The sequence below is a fragment of the Callorhinus ursinus genome, unplaced genomic scaffold (genome assembly GCF_003265705.2).
Source record: "Callorhinus ursinus isolate GAN/ISIS: 27379988/994484 unplaced genomic scaffold, GSC_fseal_2.0 scaffold50, whole genome shotgun sequence".
In the NCBI taxonomy this organism is placed as follows: Eukaryota; Metazoa; Chordata; class Mammalia; order Carnivora; family Otariidae; genus Callorhinus; species Callorhinus ursinus.
This window is the reverse complement of record NW_027397112.1, coordinates 5,169,525-5,187,389: the sequence shown is the minus strand read 5'-3', so window position 1 is coordinate 5,187,389 and position 17,865 is coordinate 5,169,525. Positions and strand designations below refer to the sequence as shown.

The 17,865-nt window shown below is 51.7% G+C and overlaps 2 protein-coding genes across 5 annotated transcripts in view; one reads left to right on the top strand and one right to left on the bottom strand.

The window, feature by feature from the left end:
• ARSG (arylsulfatase G) overlaps positions 1–17,865 on the top strand; it is a 102,235-nt gene that overhangs the window by 45,736 nt on the left and 38,634 nt on the right. For all 4 annotated transcript variants that reach the window (XR_003211776.2, XM_025889996.2, XM_025889997.2 and 1 more), the window contains 2 exons: positions 12,430–12,617; positions 15,500–15,547. Coding sequence is in view for 3 of the 4 variants with exons in the window: in XM_025889996.2 (XP_025745781.1) it covers positions 12,430–12,617; positions 15,500–15,547 (236 nt within the window). In the remaining variant the exon portion in view is untranslated. The remainder of the gene's footprint in view (positions 1–12,429; positions 12,618–15,499; positions 15,548–17,865) is intronic.
• LOC112837601 (glyceraldehyde-3-phosphate dehydrogenase-like) lies at positions 15,942–17,191 on the bottom strand. The gene has a single exon (XM_025890004.2). The coding sequence runs from the start codon at positions 17,172–17,174 to the stop codon at positions 16,173–16,175; it is 1,002 nt and encodes a 333-aa protein (XP_025745789.1). The 5' UTR covers positions 17,175–17,191; the 3' UTR covers positions 15,942–16,172.

Sequence of the window (17,865 nt, the reverse complement as noted above, 5' to 3'; positions counted from 1 at the left end):
GAAGCCCTTGCTCTCCCAGGGCAGCCATTCCCAGGGGTTGAGTGTGGCTGGGACAGGGAATGTGAGGCTGGACCAATGGACGAGGCCCCTGGTGAAGGGTCTCGTGTGCACGCTCAAGAGTGTTTGGACTTGGTCCTGGAGGCAGTGGGGGCCCTGAGGGCTGAAGGCATCGGCCTGCATTTGAGATGGATCACTCCAGCTTACCAGGGGTGGCCCACACTGGCGGCTGCGAGGGCAGGGGGCAGATTGCAGGAATCTCCAGGATGGCATGGCTCAGGGTTGTGGCAGCGGGGAAGTGTCCAATCTAAGAGGCGCCGAGATGCCGGTGTGTGTGTGTGTGGGGGGGGGCACACGTCTTGTCATGTGCCTTGTGTGTGTCCTTCCTTGAGCGTGAATGTACTCATATCCGCAACGAGAATGTTGGAAAGGGGGAAATTGCCAAGGATCATACCCAGCTCAGCTGCCAGGAATCTTTTTTTTTTTAATAGAACAAGAGTATGAGTGGATGGATGGATGGATGGATGGACGGATGGATGGATGGACAGATGGATGGATGGACAGATGGATGGATGATGAGTAGAACACACCAGGTTTACTCTTCGCTGCCACATTTGTGTGTAGTTTGCAAAGGGCCTGCGTATCGGTTACCTCAGTGACCCCACCTGACAACTTTCTGAGTGCCGACTTGGCGGTCTTCCCATTTAACAGAAGGCAACATGGAGGCCAAGCTGTGTTGGTGAGTCCTACTAACGTGTTTCTCCAGTCCTCACCTCCCGCTCCCATCCCTCTACACACAAAGGCCACAGCAAATAATTTTTGAAACCTATTTCCGCCTCCAAGACTTTCTATTATGAATGGAACAAAGATAGCCCTTATTCCAGGTACACAGCAATTGAGAGAGTGACCACAGAAGAGCCTATCATCTATTTTAAATTCCTCATAAATGAAGGCTGGACATGCTCAACTTCACAATGTTATGTCTCTCCAGGGCCTTCCGGGGCAGCGTTTCCAGCACCAAGGTTTTCTGATTCTAATACACATAATTTATGTGATGGCAAGTTGCTTTGGTTTCTGTCTGGCTGTGGCTTAATTTGCGTTGATTTTCCTCTGAACAGGCTGCTGTAATGTCTGGCTCTCTACTTCTAGCTTGCCTTTACAATGTATTTTCAGACTTTAATTAGGACCCCTGTTGGTGAACTGGCCTGAGCCTGCCCAGATAGATTTGGGAGAAAACAAAAGGAGCTTTCCAAATAGCAAGACCATTTTATCACTTATTAATTAGTCTCAGCCGAACAGAGACAGAGGCTGGGAGAGAGGAAAGGTGACGGGCAGGTCAGTTCACTGGGCCGCATGGGGTGTTTGTTGTGAGGGTTTTGTTGGGGGGCGGTGTGGTGAGGGTACAGTCAGGGCTCCCCAGAGACTTGGAAATAAGGGAGAGAAGATTGTTTCTGAGCATTAAGCTATGTGAACTTTCACACAGGTGGGGAAAGAAGTGAACCCTCAAGAGCATCAGCTTGAGCGATTTTGGGCAAAACAGACGAATGTATGTTTTCCAACCAAATGAGCTCTTCAAGTTTTGTTTCCTCGCCCACCAGATTTTGCTGGAGTGGCTCCATGTCACCAAGGCACACTGCTTGGAGCTGCTCTTGCAACTCCGACCCTGTCCTCACAGAACCCACAGTCTGGGGAGGAACTTGAAGTTCCACATGCCGTAGAAATGCATGAAAGCTGTTCCCACGAGGGAGATGATGTGTGTGTTCACGGAGAGCCTGTCCCCAGGATGGTCGTGAAAGACAGGCAAGCAGGGACAACATCTAGGCAATGCGTTTTGGGCTCTGCCCATGTGTACTGGTCCCCTGGGGCTACTATACAATAGAAGGGGTGGCTTAAACAATGGGAATTATTTTTCACTGTTCTGGAGGCTAGGAAGTCCAAGATCAGGTTGCTAGCGTGGTTGGGTTCTGCTGAGGACCCTCTTCCTGGCTGCAGATGGCCCCCTTCTCCCTGTGTGTCACATGGAGGGGGGAGAGAGAGATGTCTGGTCTCTTCCCCTTATATAAACACTAATCCTATCATAGGGACTCTACCCTTGTGAACACAACCAAAACCAATTACCTCTCAAAGCCCCCACCTGCAAATACCACCATATAGAGTTTAGGGCTTTCAGTTCCGAGTGCCAGGGAAGAAAATTGTGGTCAACAGCCTTTGTGCAGCCCAGACCCACTGACAATGCGTGGTCCACAGAGGACGGAATTTCCCTAAGTTTAGCAAACTGAAGGATTTTTCTGTGATCCATTAGAATTCTCTTAGCATTAATTAACTCCATGCTTACCAAGGCAAACTTTGGATTCTGATTTCCCCTGTAATTCATGCCCAGGAAGGAAACTTGTTGATCCCTCTGACACTGTGGTTCCTGCCCTCATCCCTGGAGCTAGTTTGGAGACAGGCATTCCGGTGTCTCTCTTAGGCTCACATGGTTTGTGTGGATGTGAGTCAGGCTCTTGGGGCTGACACCACCAGAGGTGAGTCTCAGGACCTCCCTAGCCCAAGACTAGTCACCTACCTTAGGTAGTTTCCTCTGGATTTATCTCACCGACCTCTGGATTGGCCCAGTTCCAGCCAGCCTTCTCTCAGGTGTAAAGGGAGTAAAAAGAGCATGGGATTTTGGTTGGGCAGGCCTGGGTTCAAGTTCTAATTCTGTCGTTTCCCAAATATAGGGTTGTACGGTCTTGCCTACGGCACAGTGACTGGACAGAGTAAGGTGCATCTGCACCCATACCAGCTGCGTGGTCTTGGGAAAGCTGCTTAAACTCTCTCTGCCTCACCTCCCTTATCTGTAAAATGGGAATCCTAGGCATTTGAAATCGTACATGCAATACGATCGGGGTGGTAGTCCCTTAATAAATGGCAGCTATTTTTATTATGATAAGACAAACATAAAGTTAACGCCTATTTATACTTTAGGTCTCAGCTTACGTGTAGCTTCTTTTGAGAAGTGCTTGTTTCCTCAACACGCATGTATGCACACCTTGCATGCTTCCAGAACACCCTGTGCTTACTGTTCTTGGAGCTCTCTCACACGCTGGGATTGTCCACCTCCCTTACTGAACTTCGGGCGACTTGAGGGCAGGGTTTGATGTTGTTCACTGTGACATTCTGGGCTCCTATCCTATAACAGCCGCAGAAGCGAAAAATGAAGATGTTGGCAGAGCCGTGTTTCCTCTAGGATATTTTCCTTCCTTGCCTCTTCCAGTTTCTGGTAGCCCCAGGCATTCCTCAGCTCATGGCGGTGTCCATCCCGCACCTTCCCTCTGTGCATCTCTGTATCTTCTTGTGGCGTGCTCCTCGCTGTCTCTCTCCTCTTCTTATCGGGGTACCAGTCCTAGGAGGTGAAGGACTCGCCCTAACCAGGCATGACCTCACCTTAACCGCTCACATCCCCAGTGACCCTATTTCCCAACAAGGTCACATTCTGAGGGACGGGGGTTAGAACTTCAACCTATCTTTTGGGGGGACACAGTTCCGCCCACGTCAGGTAGCAGGGACTCAGAAGGTTGAAGAGGTAGGTTGAGCCAGAGCCTGTTGGGTTATTGAGGCCACGCAGAAGGAAGTCACTGAAGACTTGGGGTCCAGGGTTAGCATGACCCGCTACTGGTCTGCTTGCTAGCATGGGCTGGGGCGAGTGAGCCTGGCATCTTGGAGGGTCACTGAAGTGATCTGGGCGAGGGACAACGGCTATATACATCCTGGGTGGCATTGTTGGGAGTGGGAGGAGCTGAAGGAGGTGGGAAGTGGCAAAGAAGGACTTGAAGATGTTGTCTCAGTCCCAGCCAGGTTTACCGGGAGGGAGGTAGACACGGGGGTCTTAGAGGGAGGACGCTGAGCTTGGTGCTGTGCGCACTGAGGCCGGGGTGACGTGTGACATGCGTGTGGCAGGGACGGTGATGCCTGGGGAGTGTGAGCAGGAGCCAAGGGCCACACCTCCCCCGAGTCCCACCCATTGGTGCCCAGGGCATTGCTCTCCTGCATACCTGGAATGTTCTCGCTTCCCCCATGTAGCGAGTCATGGCACCAATTACCTTGACTACTGTGAGTTTTTAAAAGCCTGCTCTCTACCTGGAGCTCTGCTAGGTGCTTTGCGCACATCATCCCACCGAATCCCTCAAATAAGCTGGTGAAGCAGGTGGGGTTATGCCCATTTTGCAGAGGAAGATACTGAGGCCAACATGAAGTTACCTGTCTAGTCTCACACTGGAGCGAGTGGAGGCTGGGATTTAACACACCCTCGTTTGTCCACATGTTTACCCTTCCTATCACTCTGCCTCCCACAGTGCTTGCTTTGTATTTCTCTTATGGGGCTTTGTCTTTTTAATCCACATGTCCTAACACTTCTACTAAAGTGTGAGCAGTCCACTGGAAAGGGCCGTGCGTTCCTCCCCGTAGCTCCCCCAGCAAGCTCTGCTGCGGCTGGCTGATCTCCACTGAGGCTCCCCGGGGTTGGAGGTGACCAGCTGGGCGCCCGACCCCAAGGGCTATCTCTGCGTTGTGCTCTCAGAGGACTGCTTTTCCCTGGAATTGGGCAGAGCACACACCCGGCTGGGCTAAGACTGCCCTGGGCCTCCAGTTGCCTGGGGCCCCATCTGGCTGTTCCTGGGACTGAGAGGAACCCGATCTTGGAAAGCCTGTGGCCCATTTGGCCCTTTCTGTGGGCTCCAGTGCCCGAGCTGGGCAGCAATGATGGAGGGCCTGGTGGCCACCATAATGACTTGGGAATTACTTAGATTGTGGTGAGAACCCATGAGAGGGCTTCCAGCCAGAAATGAATGTTAGCTGAAAAGCAGTTTTTGAGATTACTTTGGCTGCCCCATGGCAAATGGGGGTGGGAGGGAGGGGGAATTGGGAGCAGGAATGGAAGTGGGGAGCAGGGTGGCCATATACAGCTGGACAGATGGTGCACTGCTCAACTCCGGACAACAGCGTGAATGGCATCCCCTGGGGTTATACAACATGGCGGCCCTGGGGAGACTATAATATGGACTACGGTGGTAGTCTGGGTGCAAGATGATAGTCGCTTGGACTAGGATGTTAGCAGGTAGATGGAGAGAAATGGATAGATTCTGGATATTTGAAAGTGGAGTCTTCTCAGGAGCGTGCTAATAGTTTGGCTGTGGAGGGGGAGGGAAAGAGAGGAATCAAGATGACTCCTTTGGACTGAGTAGCCGAGTGAGAGGCGGTACTATTTCCTGACATAGGGAAGACTGGAAGGGGAGGAGCGGGTGTGCAGAACCAGCTAAACTTGCAGAGGCTGGCAGAGGACACAACACGTACCACATGGGAGCGACGACTGGGGTCCTAGACCTAACTGATGTGGCTGGGCAGGGCCGGCTCTATGGGCGTGTGCCCTGTGCAGGCACACACGGCCCCGTGCAGGCACACACGGCCCCGTGCTTTAGGAGGGCCCTGCCCTTGGTTTAAAGCTCCGTCATTGCCATCTTGAAGTGCTTAGTAAATTCTGAGCAAGGGCTCCCTTGTTTTCTTTTGCACAGGGTCCTGCAAATTGTGCAGCTGGTTCTGTTGTAGTAAATAGATGGCACCAACAAGCCTGGGCCGGCCTGCACAGAGCTTACAGAACGGGTGAATCCAGGGTTAACAGAAGCTCACACCTGCTATGGATGTAAAGTGCCTGGGTTGTAGTAAGTGCTTGATACGCAGGAGCTGTGAGCGATAAGAATTATTACAAGGGACGGATATTTAGAAGTGGGGCTGGGAGGGTCACGAGCTTCAATCTTGGGAGGAAGAGAACAGAAAAGGCCTGGCGGAGATGAGTGTCTGTCTTGGGAGCAACAGTGTGATCTGCAAGGTGGAACTTGGCTTGGAATTTGAGGAGTGGGAGTTGCTGGCTGCCTGCGCCATTCAGGACCCTTGGGGCCCCAGGATGTCTGGCAGGTAGGGGTGCTTTGGAGAAGCCCGTGCCTGGGAAATGGGCGCATAGGGATTGGGGCAGGGAAAGCCGGAATGCGTCTTCCAGCCCCAGGGGACTGAGGGTCAGGAAGGAATGTTGGGTGGGAGGGTGGGAAGCCAGAGCCCCTGGGCTCCCTGAGGCCTGCAGAAAGGCCTCACTCAGCACCTGTGTAGCCATCTTCGGGGTGAGTTCTGTGGAGGGGAGGCTGTGGGGAACCCGCTGGTGTGGGCTGAGGATGTCTGGAGCCGAGGAAGCCCAGTGCAGAACTCGTCTTTCTGGAAACATGAATTCCCAGAAGCATGGCTTGCTCAAGAGATGTCAAAGCTGGTGGGTGTGGTCTCTTGTTTTCAGGCAGGACTCCACGGAGGCCAGATGTTCAGGTGTCTGGTTTTTCTCTTAAAGGTTTTCAGGTTTGGAGGCTCCGGGGCCAAATCTGGATTGATCGTATCAGTGTTTTGTCCTGTTATTTCAAGGAGCTTTTCTGATGCCCAGTTAGCAATTCTCTCATTTCACAGCCAGCTGCATTTGGAGATGTGTGTGCCTGTGCACGCACGTGTGCGTGTGTGTGTGGCCCACACCAGTCTTTGGGTGAGGCCTTGAAATTTCTTCTTGGGCCACCGCCCTGTTCTGCCTCCCTTCCCCTGAGTCTGAGGGACTGGGCACGTTTCTTCTCTGCTTAAAAACCTCGCTCTGTCTCTCGGGGTGGGTGTCCTCCGAAGTCAGGCCCGTGGAGTGGGCACTCCCGGCCCCTTCGCTTCGGCTTTCCAGACACGCTCTGGACTTCTTAATGGAGGCAGTGTGGTTACGTGGCACACACAGGGGATTTGGAATTGGATGGGCCTGAGTTTAAAGACTGCCCGTGGAAACCTAGCTGTGCCGTGTAAGGCTGGGGGCCGGCGCGGAGCAGAATGCCTGGGGAACAAGGCATTGTACCGTGTCCAGCTGTGGGTCCGGCTGCCTCAGTCTCCCCATCTATACCGGCAGTGCTTACAACAGCGCATCCTGGGGCTGCCGTGTTAAATGCGTTCCCCCTCGTAAAGGGCCGTGCCCAAAGTTAGTGCTAAGTAAGTGGGTGTAGCCATTCCTAGGAAAGTAGAAATGACCTGTAAGGCTTTTGTTCAGAAACTAGACTGTAAGGTCACTGAGGACGGGGACTGTTTCTGTCCTTCCTCAGCATCTGTCACAGATCTGCCCCTGCTTGCTGCTTTATCATTAGTTTGGGACTAAATTGAATGAAATGACAGATCACCACCTGGGTTATAAATGAGTATTTTCCCCTCTGAAGAACTGCAGACCTGACACCTAGCTTCGTGGGTCTGTTCAGCCAGAATCTGGCATTTTCCTCTTTGTCTGTAAGATTTGGATTGTTTTTTTAATTGAAGTGAAATTCTCATGACATAAAATTAACCAGTTTATTTTTTTTAAAGATTTTATTTATTTATTTGAGAGAGAGAGAGAGAGAGAGAGCACAAGCGGGGGAAAGGGCAGAGAGAAGCAGACTCCCTGCTGAGCAGGGAGCCCGATGTAGGGCTCGAACCCAGGACCCTGGGATCATGACCTGAGCCGAAGGCAAACGCTCAACTGACTGAGCCGCCCAGGCGCCCCCCAATTAACCATTTTAAAGTGAACGACTCGGGCGCCTGGGTGGCTCAGTTGGTTAAGCAACTGCCTTCGGCTCAGGTCATGGTCCTGGAGTCCCGGGATCGAGTCCCGCCCCGGGATCGAGTCCCGCCTCGGGCTCCCTGCTCAGCGGGGAGTCTGCTTCTCCCTCTGACCCTCTTCCCTCTCGTGCTCTCTCTCTACCTCATTCTCTCTCTCAAATAAGTAAATAAAAATCTTTAAAAAAATAAAGTGAACGACTCAGTGATATTTACAACTACTATCCCTATCCAGTTTCAAAATATTTTCATCATCCTAAAAGGAAACCCCATACCCACGAAGCCCCTCCTCCCTCCAGCCTCTGTTTTCCATCTCTGTGGATTTACTGACTTGGGGCATTTCATATAAAGGGAACTGTACAATATACGGCCTTTTGTGATGGGCTTCTTAAACTCATGTTTTCAGGGTTCGTCCATGTTGTAGCAGGTGTCATTGCTTCTTCGTTCCCTTTCATGGCTGAATAGTATCCCAGCGTGTGGATGGGCCACATTTTGTCTGTCCACCCGCCCGCAGATAGCCAACTGTGCCCCCCTCCACCTTTCAGCCATGGGGCATAATGCAGCTGTGACTATGAACGTGGCAGTACATGTTTGAGTACCTGATCCCACTTCTTGTGGGGGATCCGAGTCCTGGTGGTGGAATCGCTGGGTCACCTGGTCATTAGTTTGTAAGAGGTTAAAAGTTTTTCGTTATAATCCCTAGGCTTGAGAGAGAAAGGGGCACCTGGGTGGCTCAGTTCGTTAAACATCTGTCTTCGGCTCAGGTCATGATCCTGGGGCCCTGGGATCGAGCCCCGCGTCGGGCTCCCTGCTCAGTGGAGAGTCTGCTTCTCCCTCTCCCACTCCCCCTGCTTGTGTGCTCTCTCTCTCTCTCTCTCTCTCTGACAAACAAATAAATAAAATCTTTAAAAGAGAGAGAGAGAGAGAAAGGGAAAGGAACAAGAGAGGAGGAAACCACTGTGTTGCTGACCCACGTTGCAGTCCTGACTGCCCTCCAGGGCCATCACCCCTGCAAATGCCAAGGTCAGTGTGAAGGGCAGGGTGTTCAGGGCCCTCCCTGTCCACTGTGAGCAGGCTGCGGGGAGCTCCCCAGGGCGTCTTGGAGGGGTGTGGAAACATTACAGACTCCTGGGGCTTTCTTTAGTCCAGTTGGACCTGGCAGCCAGCAGGAGAGAGGCTGCTGGTGGAGTCCCTTTTAAACACGTCTTCTGCAAGAATTGTGTGCTCAGAGAAGCAGGGATTTGTATGCATTTCCCCCTTTTCTTGCCCCAGGCTGGCCTCTGGGAGAACACAGAAAACAAGGAAATGTCCCCAGGCTGCCCTAAGCCCGTGCCCCTCCCCCCCCCCCCCCCCCCCCCCCCCCCCCCCCGCCAGGAAGCACGGCCCTGGGTGGACTCCCCTGGGCAAGTGGCCAGTCTTGGTCTAGAGCTGCTTTCAGTTGGTTTGGGGGCCATCACCGTCCAGGTGTGGGGTTATGGCGGAGACCTGAGGCCCTAATGTAGGGGGCAGGTGGTGAGCCAGGCTCGGCGGTGTGTGGGAAGGGAGTGTCTAAACAGGCACTTCTCTCTGTGACCTCATTCCGTTGCTTTCCCGTGGGTCCCCTGATGTCCTATCTCTTGACATTGTGACGCTTCACAGCGTGATGCTTATGCTTGCAACCTCCGTGCCTGCACGTTAGCTTTACAACTTGTGGTGAATGTGCTCAGCGAGCCCCCCTGCCCCCCATCACACTTCCCAATAATGCTTATTTTGAGGTTTGGTTACATTTTCAATGAAGTTGCTGGGAAGGAAAGACCCCTCCCCCTCCCCCCATCCTCTCCTCTCCCTTCCCCCTGTATTTATAGAGTCCTGTTTTAGGAGCTGGAGATAAGCAGCGAGCAGCAAGCAATGAGCAACGTAGGCCAAGCCCTCTTCCTCCTCACAGGGAGCTTGCATGGATGGAGGATGGCCCAGAATGAAAGGACGCAAAGACATACCAGATAATTGGAGTTGGGGTCAGTCCTACCAAGTATGCCCCGGGGGTGCCTGATTAGAGGACAGAAGAGGCCCCCTTGCAGGAAAACCGAGGGGGGGAGGAAAGCCCCTGCGAAGATCCGGGAGAGTGTGCCAGGGGGAGGCTGACCTTGGGAAGGAGCGGGCATTTTGCATACCTGGACGAAGACTGTGTGCTGGTGCGCACGGCGGGGAGGGAAGGAGAAGCCCAAAAGGTGGGCCATGAGGGAGCGGAGCAGGCAATCATTTCATTCATTAAGCAGTGGTCAGAGGGGGCACTTTAAGGCCTGCCCTCGGCTGCTGGGTGAGGATGGGTCAGATGCGGAGAGGAGGGGCGAGCCACCAAGCCCTGCTTGGCTCTGCTGACCTGGCATCTGTGGGCCAGTCCCTTACCCCACCGGACCTTGGGCTTCGCTCTGCCCAGGGTGACGGCTTAGCAGGGGCACCCGGCTCCAGGCACCCTGGACACGCGTGGTTCCGACACGCCGAGCTGTACTTTAAGCTGCCCCTCCCTACCTTCCCTACCCTCCCGCTCAGGCCAGCCACCCATCCTGCCACTGCCCTGCTCATTCTAGACTCCGGGTTGTCATCCTTTTGAAACTTATAATATTAAACATTAATTATTAACCTTTAATGTTAAAAAATCTCAAACATAAAAGAAAGTGAAAAGAATAGTCAAACACCAGTATACTCCACCATTGTTAACATTTTGCCACTTTTGTTTGTACTATCTGTAAATAAGGTGGTGGTGTTTTTCCTGAGTCATTTGAAGAGTGCAGACATGCTCTTTTATTATAAACACCATAGCATGTATCTCTTGAGAATAAAACCGTTCTTTAATAACTTCCTTAATGTAATAACAAAATATTCCTAATGTAATAAGAATGTGGTATACATAGACAACAGAAGATTATTCATCTGTAAAAAAGAAGGAAATCCTGCCATGTGTGACAACATGGGTGTGGACAGTATACTAGGTAAAGGGAATCAGATAGACAAAGACAAGTATTATATGATCTCATGTAAATGTGGAATCTAAAAAAACCAAACTCACAGATGCAGAGAATGGATTGGCGGTTGCCAGGGGTGGGGGTGGGGTGCGGGGGGGAAATGAATGAAGGGGGTCAAAAGGTACAAACTCCTCATCATGAGATAAGTAGTCTCTATGCATGTGATACACAGCATGGTGACTAGTTAACCATACTGTGTTGTATGTTTGGAAGTCGCTAAGAGAGGAGATCTTAAAATCCTCATCACAAGAAAGAAAAATCATAGTTATGGGAAGTGATAGACATTCATCAAACTTATTGTGGTGATCATTTCCCAATATATACATGTATCAGATCATTATGTTGTATACCTTCAGTGAATACAATGTATATGCCAATACAACTGGAAGAAAAAGAAAAGAACAAAAACATTCTTCTACATGGCCATAATCAAGAAAATGGACAATGATCACCCAATGTCATCTTATATCCAGTCCATATTAAATTTCCCTAATTAGCCCCCAATTGTGCTGTTAGCATGTTTGAACTGGGATTCAGTCAAGGATCATGTATTACATTTGGTTTGTCTCTTTAGTAGAGAATATCCCCCCTCTATCCCATTTTTCCCTCGGATATTGACTTTTTGAAGAACTACACCAGTTGTCGTAGGATGTGTAGAATGGTTTGTTAGATTATTTCCTTGTGGTGTCATTTAATTTGTTCTTCTATTAGCTACATTTCCTATAACCTGGAAATTAGGTCCAGAGGTCTGATTAAATTCAGGTTAAATGTTCTTGACAAGAATCCTCGATGAGATCAACTTCGTATCATACTATCAGGAGACACACAAGGTCGGTTGCCCCATTTATGTTAGTGACATGAAGTTTAATCACATTCCTGATGGCAGGAAAATGGCTAGACTTCTTTTATATTTCTCCACAGTGTCCAGAAAAAAAGATTGAGCATCCAGTCATGTGTAATATATATAGCTGGTTCTTGTTACTGGCAGTAGTTACTCTATAAAGTCACGGAGAACACTGAATTAAGGAATACTGAACCCTTGTTCCTACCGGATCGATAGAGTTCGGTTCCTGTAAGCCTCTGGTTACGTTTTTGTCAACAGATCAGCACAGAACCTTGTTTTATGTGTGTTTCTGTTTAAAAACATCTTCTTTAATATAGTTTTTGATTTATTAACGTTGAGCTCATGGCCAACAGCCCTGTAACTCATTCCTGAATGACGCTAATCTAACACTTGTATTTTCTCCATAAGGCACATCACGTCTCTATTAGGCTGAAGTAGCCAGCCCTCAGCCTTATGTGTGCGGGCCATTTTAAACATCAAAATCACCAACAGAAAGCACAAAAATGCAAAAACTATAGCATTCAGTAGACTGTGGAAAGGACATTTGCTCGCTGTATGAGAGCCAAAACAAGGTCACCTTCGTCAACCTCAGGTAGGGATGTGCATGTGGGGAAACACAAAGTTTTAGAACATCTTGGAATGTCCATGAGTGACCGTTCAAAACCATGAGTATTGATTTTGGAGATACAGTTGGGTTTCAGTGGGTCGATGAATTCGAAATATGGAATTTTCGGATAAAGAAGATCCACTAAATATACCAGATCAAACCAGTCTGCATGAGCTGTGTGACCCTGAATTAGTTGCATTACCTCGCTGAGCTTCATTTTCCTAACCTGTCCGTTCAAGGGGTCGTCTTTGAGCTTTTCCCAGCACTGGCGTCCTGGGAACTGGGTAGGAATTGAACTTCTCTTGGTTTGGCTGTCTGTGGATGGAAGGAGCCCAATCCCTTTTCTTTCTGTGCAGGTTTGTGGATTTCCACGCAGCTTCCTCCACCTGCTCGCCCTCTCGGGCCTCCCTGCTCACCGGCCGGCTTGGCCTTCGCAATGGAGTCACGCACAACTTTGCGGTCACCTCTGTGGGGGGTCTGCCGCTCAACGAGACCACGTTGGCGGAGGTGCTGCAGCAAGCTGGCTACGTCACTGGGATGATAGGTACCACTGGAGCGCCGCAGCCGGGGGACCCCCATCTCCCACAGCCCTTCCTGCGGTGCCTGCCTTGTGTTTGTGTAGCCCCAGCATGCTGCCACCTCTTCTGCTCCCGTCTGCTTTTTGTTTATTTCCTGCTGTATAAGGTCGGAAAGCTTTGAGCTCTAAGTCACTGAAAAGACCCTAACAGGGAACCAAACCATATATGGAGCTATTTTCCTCCCGTTATAATAAGCTGAGAGGTGAGTGATTGCTTTCATTGGCTCGGCGGCTCCAGGAAACCATTTCTCTTTTTCTGCTCCGCTATCCATAGTACAAGTAGCTTTTGTCCTCATGCCTGTTGCTTCTTGGCTGCAAGAGCGCGGCTTCAGTCCCATTCACCATAATTCGCCTTCAAGGAAGGAAAAACAGAGGAGAGGGTGCACGGGCCTCATTTATTCACGTCCACCGGGAAAACAAATCTTCTCTCGGACACGCCCACCCCTCGGCGCGGAAATGCACTTACCTCTTATTGGTGGATTTGTGTGGCCACGCCCCGCCGCAAGGAAGGTTGGGAGACTGGGCTCAGGACTCGGATTGGGGCGCGCGTCTCTGATCCCGGAACAAAACCAGGGTTCTCTTAGCTGGGTGAGTGCGGGCAGGGGTGCAGGGTAGGTACGCAGCTTCTTTTCCTTTTATTTCTGTAGGCACCTCTTATTCAGTATTTCCTACCTGCCTGGCCCTGGGCTGTTTATTCGCATTAGGGTCCGGAGATGCCTTCTGAGGGGATGATTTCCCCCGTTATGTGTGTGAGGAAACCGAGTTTCCGCCAGGTGAGGGGACGGGTTCAGTGCTGCCTACCCCGGAGCGGATGCGTCCAGACAGGTGTGACTGCCCAGCCTCGCTCCGATGCTTTGCTTCACTGCTGGTCCTCCCCGCAGAGGCCAAGGCAACGCAGCAGTGCCAACAGCAGCCTCGGGCTGCAGGTGCTTGTTATTCTGCCTTCGCAAGAGCTGGGTCCAGTGGGATTCCTGCCTCCCTCCACCATGCGTTGGTGAAGGGGTGAGGAAGGGTGTTATTGGTGCCTGGAGGCTGCAGTTTCAGGTGTCGGCCCCGCCTCCTCCTCTGGGTCGAGGAGCCCGACATGCTTTTAGAGCAGGTCAAACTGGAGCTTGGCATTCATTGTCCCAGGAGGGCAAGCCCCAGTGGGAGGAGGTCCAGATTAGGATCCTGTCTTTTCATTCCCTTTCTGCCCGTACCCCGAGGTATATTCACTGTGAAGCCCCCACGGTGGGCTGAGTACGCTTGGCGGCCCCATCACTTGCGTCCGAGTCATGCTCACAGCTGGGAAGGGTTTGGCCCCTGGGGCTCTCTGACTCTAAAGTTTCATGAGGCAACAGAGGGCCGGGTTCTTCCTGAGCTGAGCTGGATCTCACTTGCCCCCTCCCCTCTTCATGCCTTTGAACTCCAAGGGAGCCACTGATTATATATTAACCGTTCAGCTGCCCCCCCTTTCCCCCTCACCGTTCATTGCATGTTAGAGAGAGGATGTTCAACCGCATCCATGTATTGACATCATGAACTTCCTATAAGCATGCTTACGGGAAAAATAAAAACCCCACCAGGGAATATCAAGCCCCTTTGCCCCACCCACACTTCGCTTCTAACATTGGTCCACCGCCATGTGTTTTTACCACCGGCATACATACCACTTGGTCCTCCTTTGAACCCCTTTCCTGTTATTTTATATTTCTATGTAATACAGTTTTACATATTTGCAATACTTTTAATAATTTTAGAAATAACTTAAGCACTTTAATATAATTTTGGATTTCCATGTAATGCTTAATCCAAGCATTCCACATAGTGCCTAATCCATTTCCCTCTGCTTTCTATTACATTTTTTCGCAAACCTACAGAGCAGTTGCAAAAAGGGAATAATAGACGTTCATCTGCCCTTTCCCTGGATTCCCTGATTATTACCTTTTCCTACATGCATTTGTCTCTAAAAGATAGTTTGGTAGTGTTTTGTCGAGGCCGTGTAAATAATTTACTTAGCCATCCTCCCGCTGTTGCTCGTTTCTTTCTTTCCCTTACGTGCTTTTCAGTGCTGGCACTGTTTAGATCTTTGGACCGCATTCTTTTCTCTGCCCCTTGCCTCGTGGGTGGTTTCCCTGGGGTCTTTACTCCTCAGAGTGGAATTAGCAGGTCCGAGAGTTCAAACATGGTCAGAGCTTCCACCACACATCGCCCATTCTCCCCCACCAGACATATGTGCGGAGCGAGAAGCAGCCGTGCACGTCCAGGCGGGCGTCTCTTCACAGGGTCAGCCCTGGGAAGGGGGAGGTGGTCTTCGTCCGGCCTCCGTGGGCTGCTGAGCGTGGCCAGAGAGGAAGATGACGAAACCAGGAGGGAACCAGGCATCTCCAAGGCTGTCTGGGGCCCTTGCTTGTCCTCCGGGCCCCTGCAGGGCACGGGAGGGCAGCGCAGGTGCAATGGGCAGCGTGGGGTTGCTGTGGGCACTGAACCCTCTTTGAGGGGCAGAAGGGTTGCTGTGGGCACTGAACCCTCTTTGAGGGGCAGAAGGGTTGCTGTGGGCACTGAACCCTCTTTGAGGGGCAGAAGCTCAGCCTGCTGGCGTCTCTGGGCCCCCAGTAAAGGCTTGCCTTCCTTTTTTCTGTGTGCTTTCCTGCGTAGGTCCTGAGTCATCCTTGCTTTCTGTGTCCCTGTGGACTCCCTCTCAGCCCCAGAGAGTGAGGCTTGGCTTTCACACAGCATTTGCACCCTCTCTTTGCCTGTCCTCTGTAAGGGGCAACACGGGTGGAGGACTGCGTATGTGCTCCGCTCCCCAGAGGCACTGGGAGACCCGTGGGGATTCCTCTGAAAGTCTCTCTCTTGCTTTCCTACAGGCAAATGGCATCTCGGACACCATGGCTCTTATCACCCCAACTTCCGTGGTAAGAATTCTTTGGGGGACTTGTTACCTGGGAGACAGAAAGTAAAGATCTTGATGTAAAAGGATTCCACTAGCGCTCAGGCCATCCTGCTTCAGGGAGATAGCCCTTCTGAATTAGGACATCTTCATTCATAGCGTCACTTAGGTGCATTTGGGGGACCTAGGGCTCCCATGGGTCCACGTTCTTCTCTCCTGGCGTCTTTCCTGCCCCCCCCCCGCCTTGGTGTCTGCTAGCCCTTTTGGCTTTCTCTTCATGAGCCCCTCGGTGTCCACGTCTCAGGAAACATTTGGCCCCTGGGAGTTCCAGACATGTCCAGTGTGGTAAGAAGTAAAAATTGTCCAGTGGGTTCACGGAAGGAGGCCATAAACCCAAACAGGAGATGCTCCCCCTTACCTTCTTTTTTTTTTTTTTTTTTTTTTGGCTGGGTACAGGATACTTTATTGATGGTACATGACAAGGTAGGGCTCCCCAAGCCCCTCCCCTTCTTCAGGGGGTCTGGGATGGAAATGGTGGAGGTCGGGAGATTCTCAGTGTTTTGCGGGATAAGTTGGGGCAGGGACTCCCCAGCAGCTGAGGGCCTCTCTCTTCCTCTTGCTCTCGCTGGGGCTGGTGGTCCAGGGGGCTCTTACTCCTTGGAGGCCATGTGGACCATAAGGTCCACCACCCGGTTACTGTAGCCGAATCCATTGTCGTACCAGGAAATGAGCTTGACAAAGTGGTCGTTGAGAGCAATGCCAGCCCCGGCATCGAAGGTGGAGGAGTGGGTGTCACTGTTGAAGTCGCAGGAGACAACCTGGTCCTCAGTGTACCCCAGGATGCCCTTGAGGGGGCCCTCTGACGCCTGCTTCACCACCTTCTTGATGTCGTCGTATTTGGCAGCTTTTTCCAGGCGGCAGGTCAGATCCACGACGGGCACGTTGGGGGTGGGGACACGGAAGGCCATGCCAGTGAGCTTCCCCTTCAGCTCAGGGATGACCTTGCCCACAGCCTTGGCAGCGCCAGTGGAAGCAGGGATGATGTTCTGGGCAGCCCCTCGGCCGTTGCGCCACAGCTTCCCAGAGGGACCGTCCACGGTCTTCTGGGTGGCCGTGAGGGCATGGACGGTGGTCATGAGGCCCTCCACGATGCCGAAGTTGTCATGGATGACCTTGGCCAGAGGAGCCGAGCAGTGGGTGGTGCAGGAGGCGTTGCTGACAATCTTGAGGGAGTTGTCATACTTCTCGTGGTTCACACCCATCACGAACACGGGGGCGTCGGCAGAGGGAGCAGAGATGATGACCCTCTTGGCCCCGCCCTTCAAGTGGGCCCCAGCCTTCTCCATGGTGGTGAAGACCCCAGTGGACTCCACAACATACTCAGCACCAGCATCACCCCACTTGATGTTGGCGGGATCTCGCTCCTGGAAGATGGAGATGGACTTTCCATTGATGACAAGCTTCCCGTTCTCAGCCTTGACTGTACCGTGGCATTTGCCATGGGTGGAATCATACTGGAACATGTAGGCCATGTAGTTGAGATCAATGAAGGGATCACTGATGGTGACAATATCCACTTTGCCAGCGTTAAAAGCAGCCCTGGTGACCAGGCGCCCAATACGGCCAAATCCGTTCACTCCGACCTTCACCATCGTGTCTCAGGGACGCGGCTGTCTGTCGAACGGGGAGGAGCAGAGAGCCTCCCCCTTACCTTCTTCCTGCCGCTGTTCACTGCTTCAGACTTTTGACTCTCTGACCTTGGGGAATAGGCCAAGGTCAAGCTGCCTGAGCCGATTATCTGAAAATCAGTTTGCTGATTGGTGCGTTCTCTGAATGTCCAATTCACCGAGTTATTGATGGCTTTCCAAAGTTGTGGTTTTGCTTCTGCTATCCCCCGACCGGCCTCTCCCATTTCAGATGGGAACCCACAGGCTTTCTCTTGAAAGTGATTTATCATTATCCCAGCTGCTCAGGCTTCTCCCCAGTCCCTCCCTGGCGCTTGCATCCCAGCTGCTCCTGCTATTTTACAAGCAAACGGGTGGCCTTTTCCTTAAAGGTGGTTCTCTGACTATTTTGTAGACTTCTCCGCCTCCCCACTCCGCCCCAATATCTCCCTCTAGCTCCATGGAAAGAGGCCACAGTGCTCTCTCCTAGACATGGGGGAACGTAAGCGTCTGAAGATATTTGCATTTGGGGAACGGTTTCTAGAGAATCAGCCTGCAACCAGCCTTCAGCCTCGGGCTCCCACCGGCCAACACCCTGTGCCACTCCTTCCTCCTCTCTGGTGCTCCTTCCTCCCCCTTTCTTCCCTTGTGCCCCGTTTCTCAATTGGACTTCCCTGGC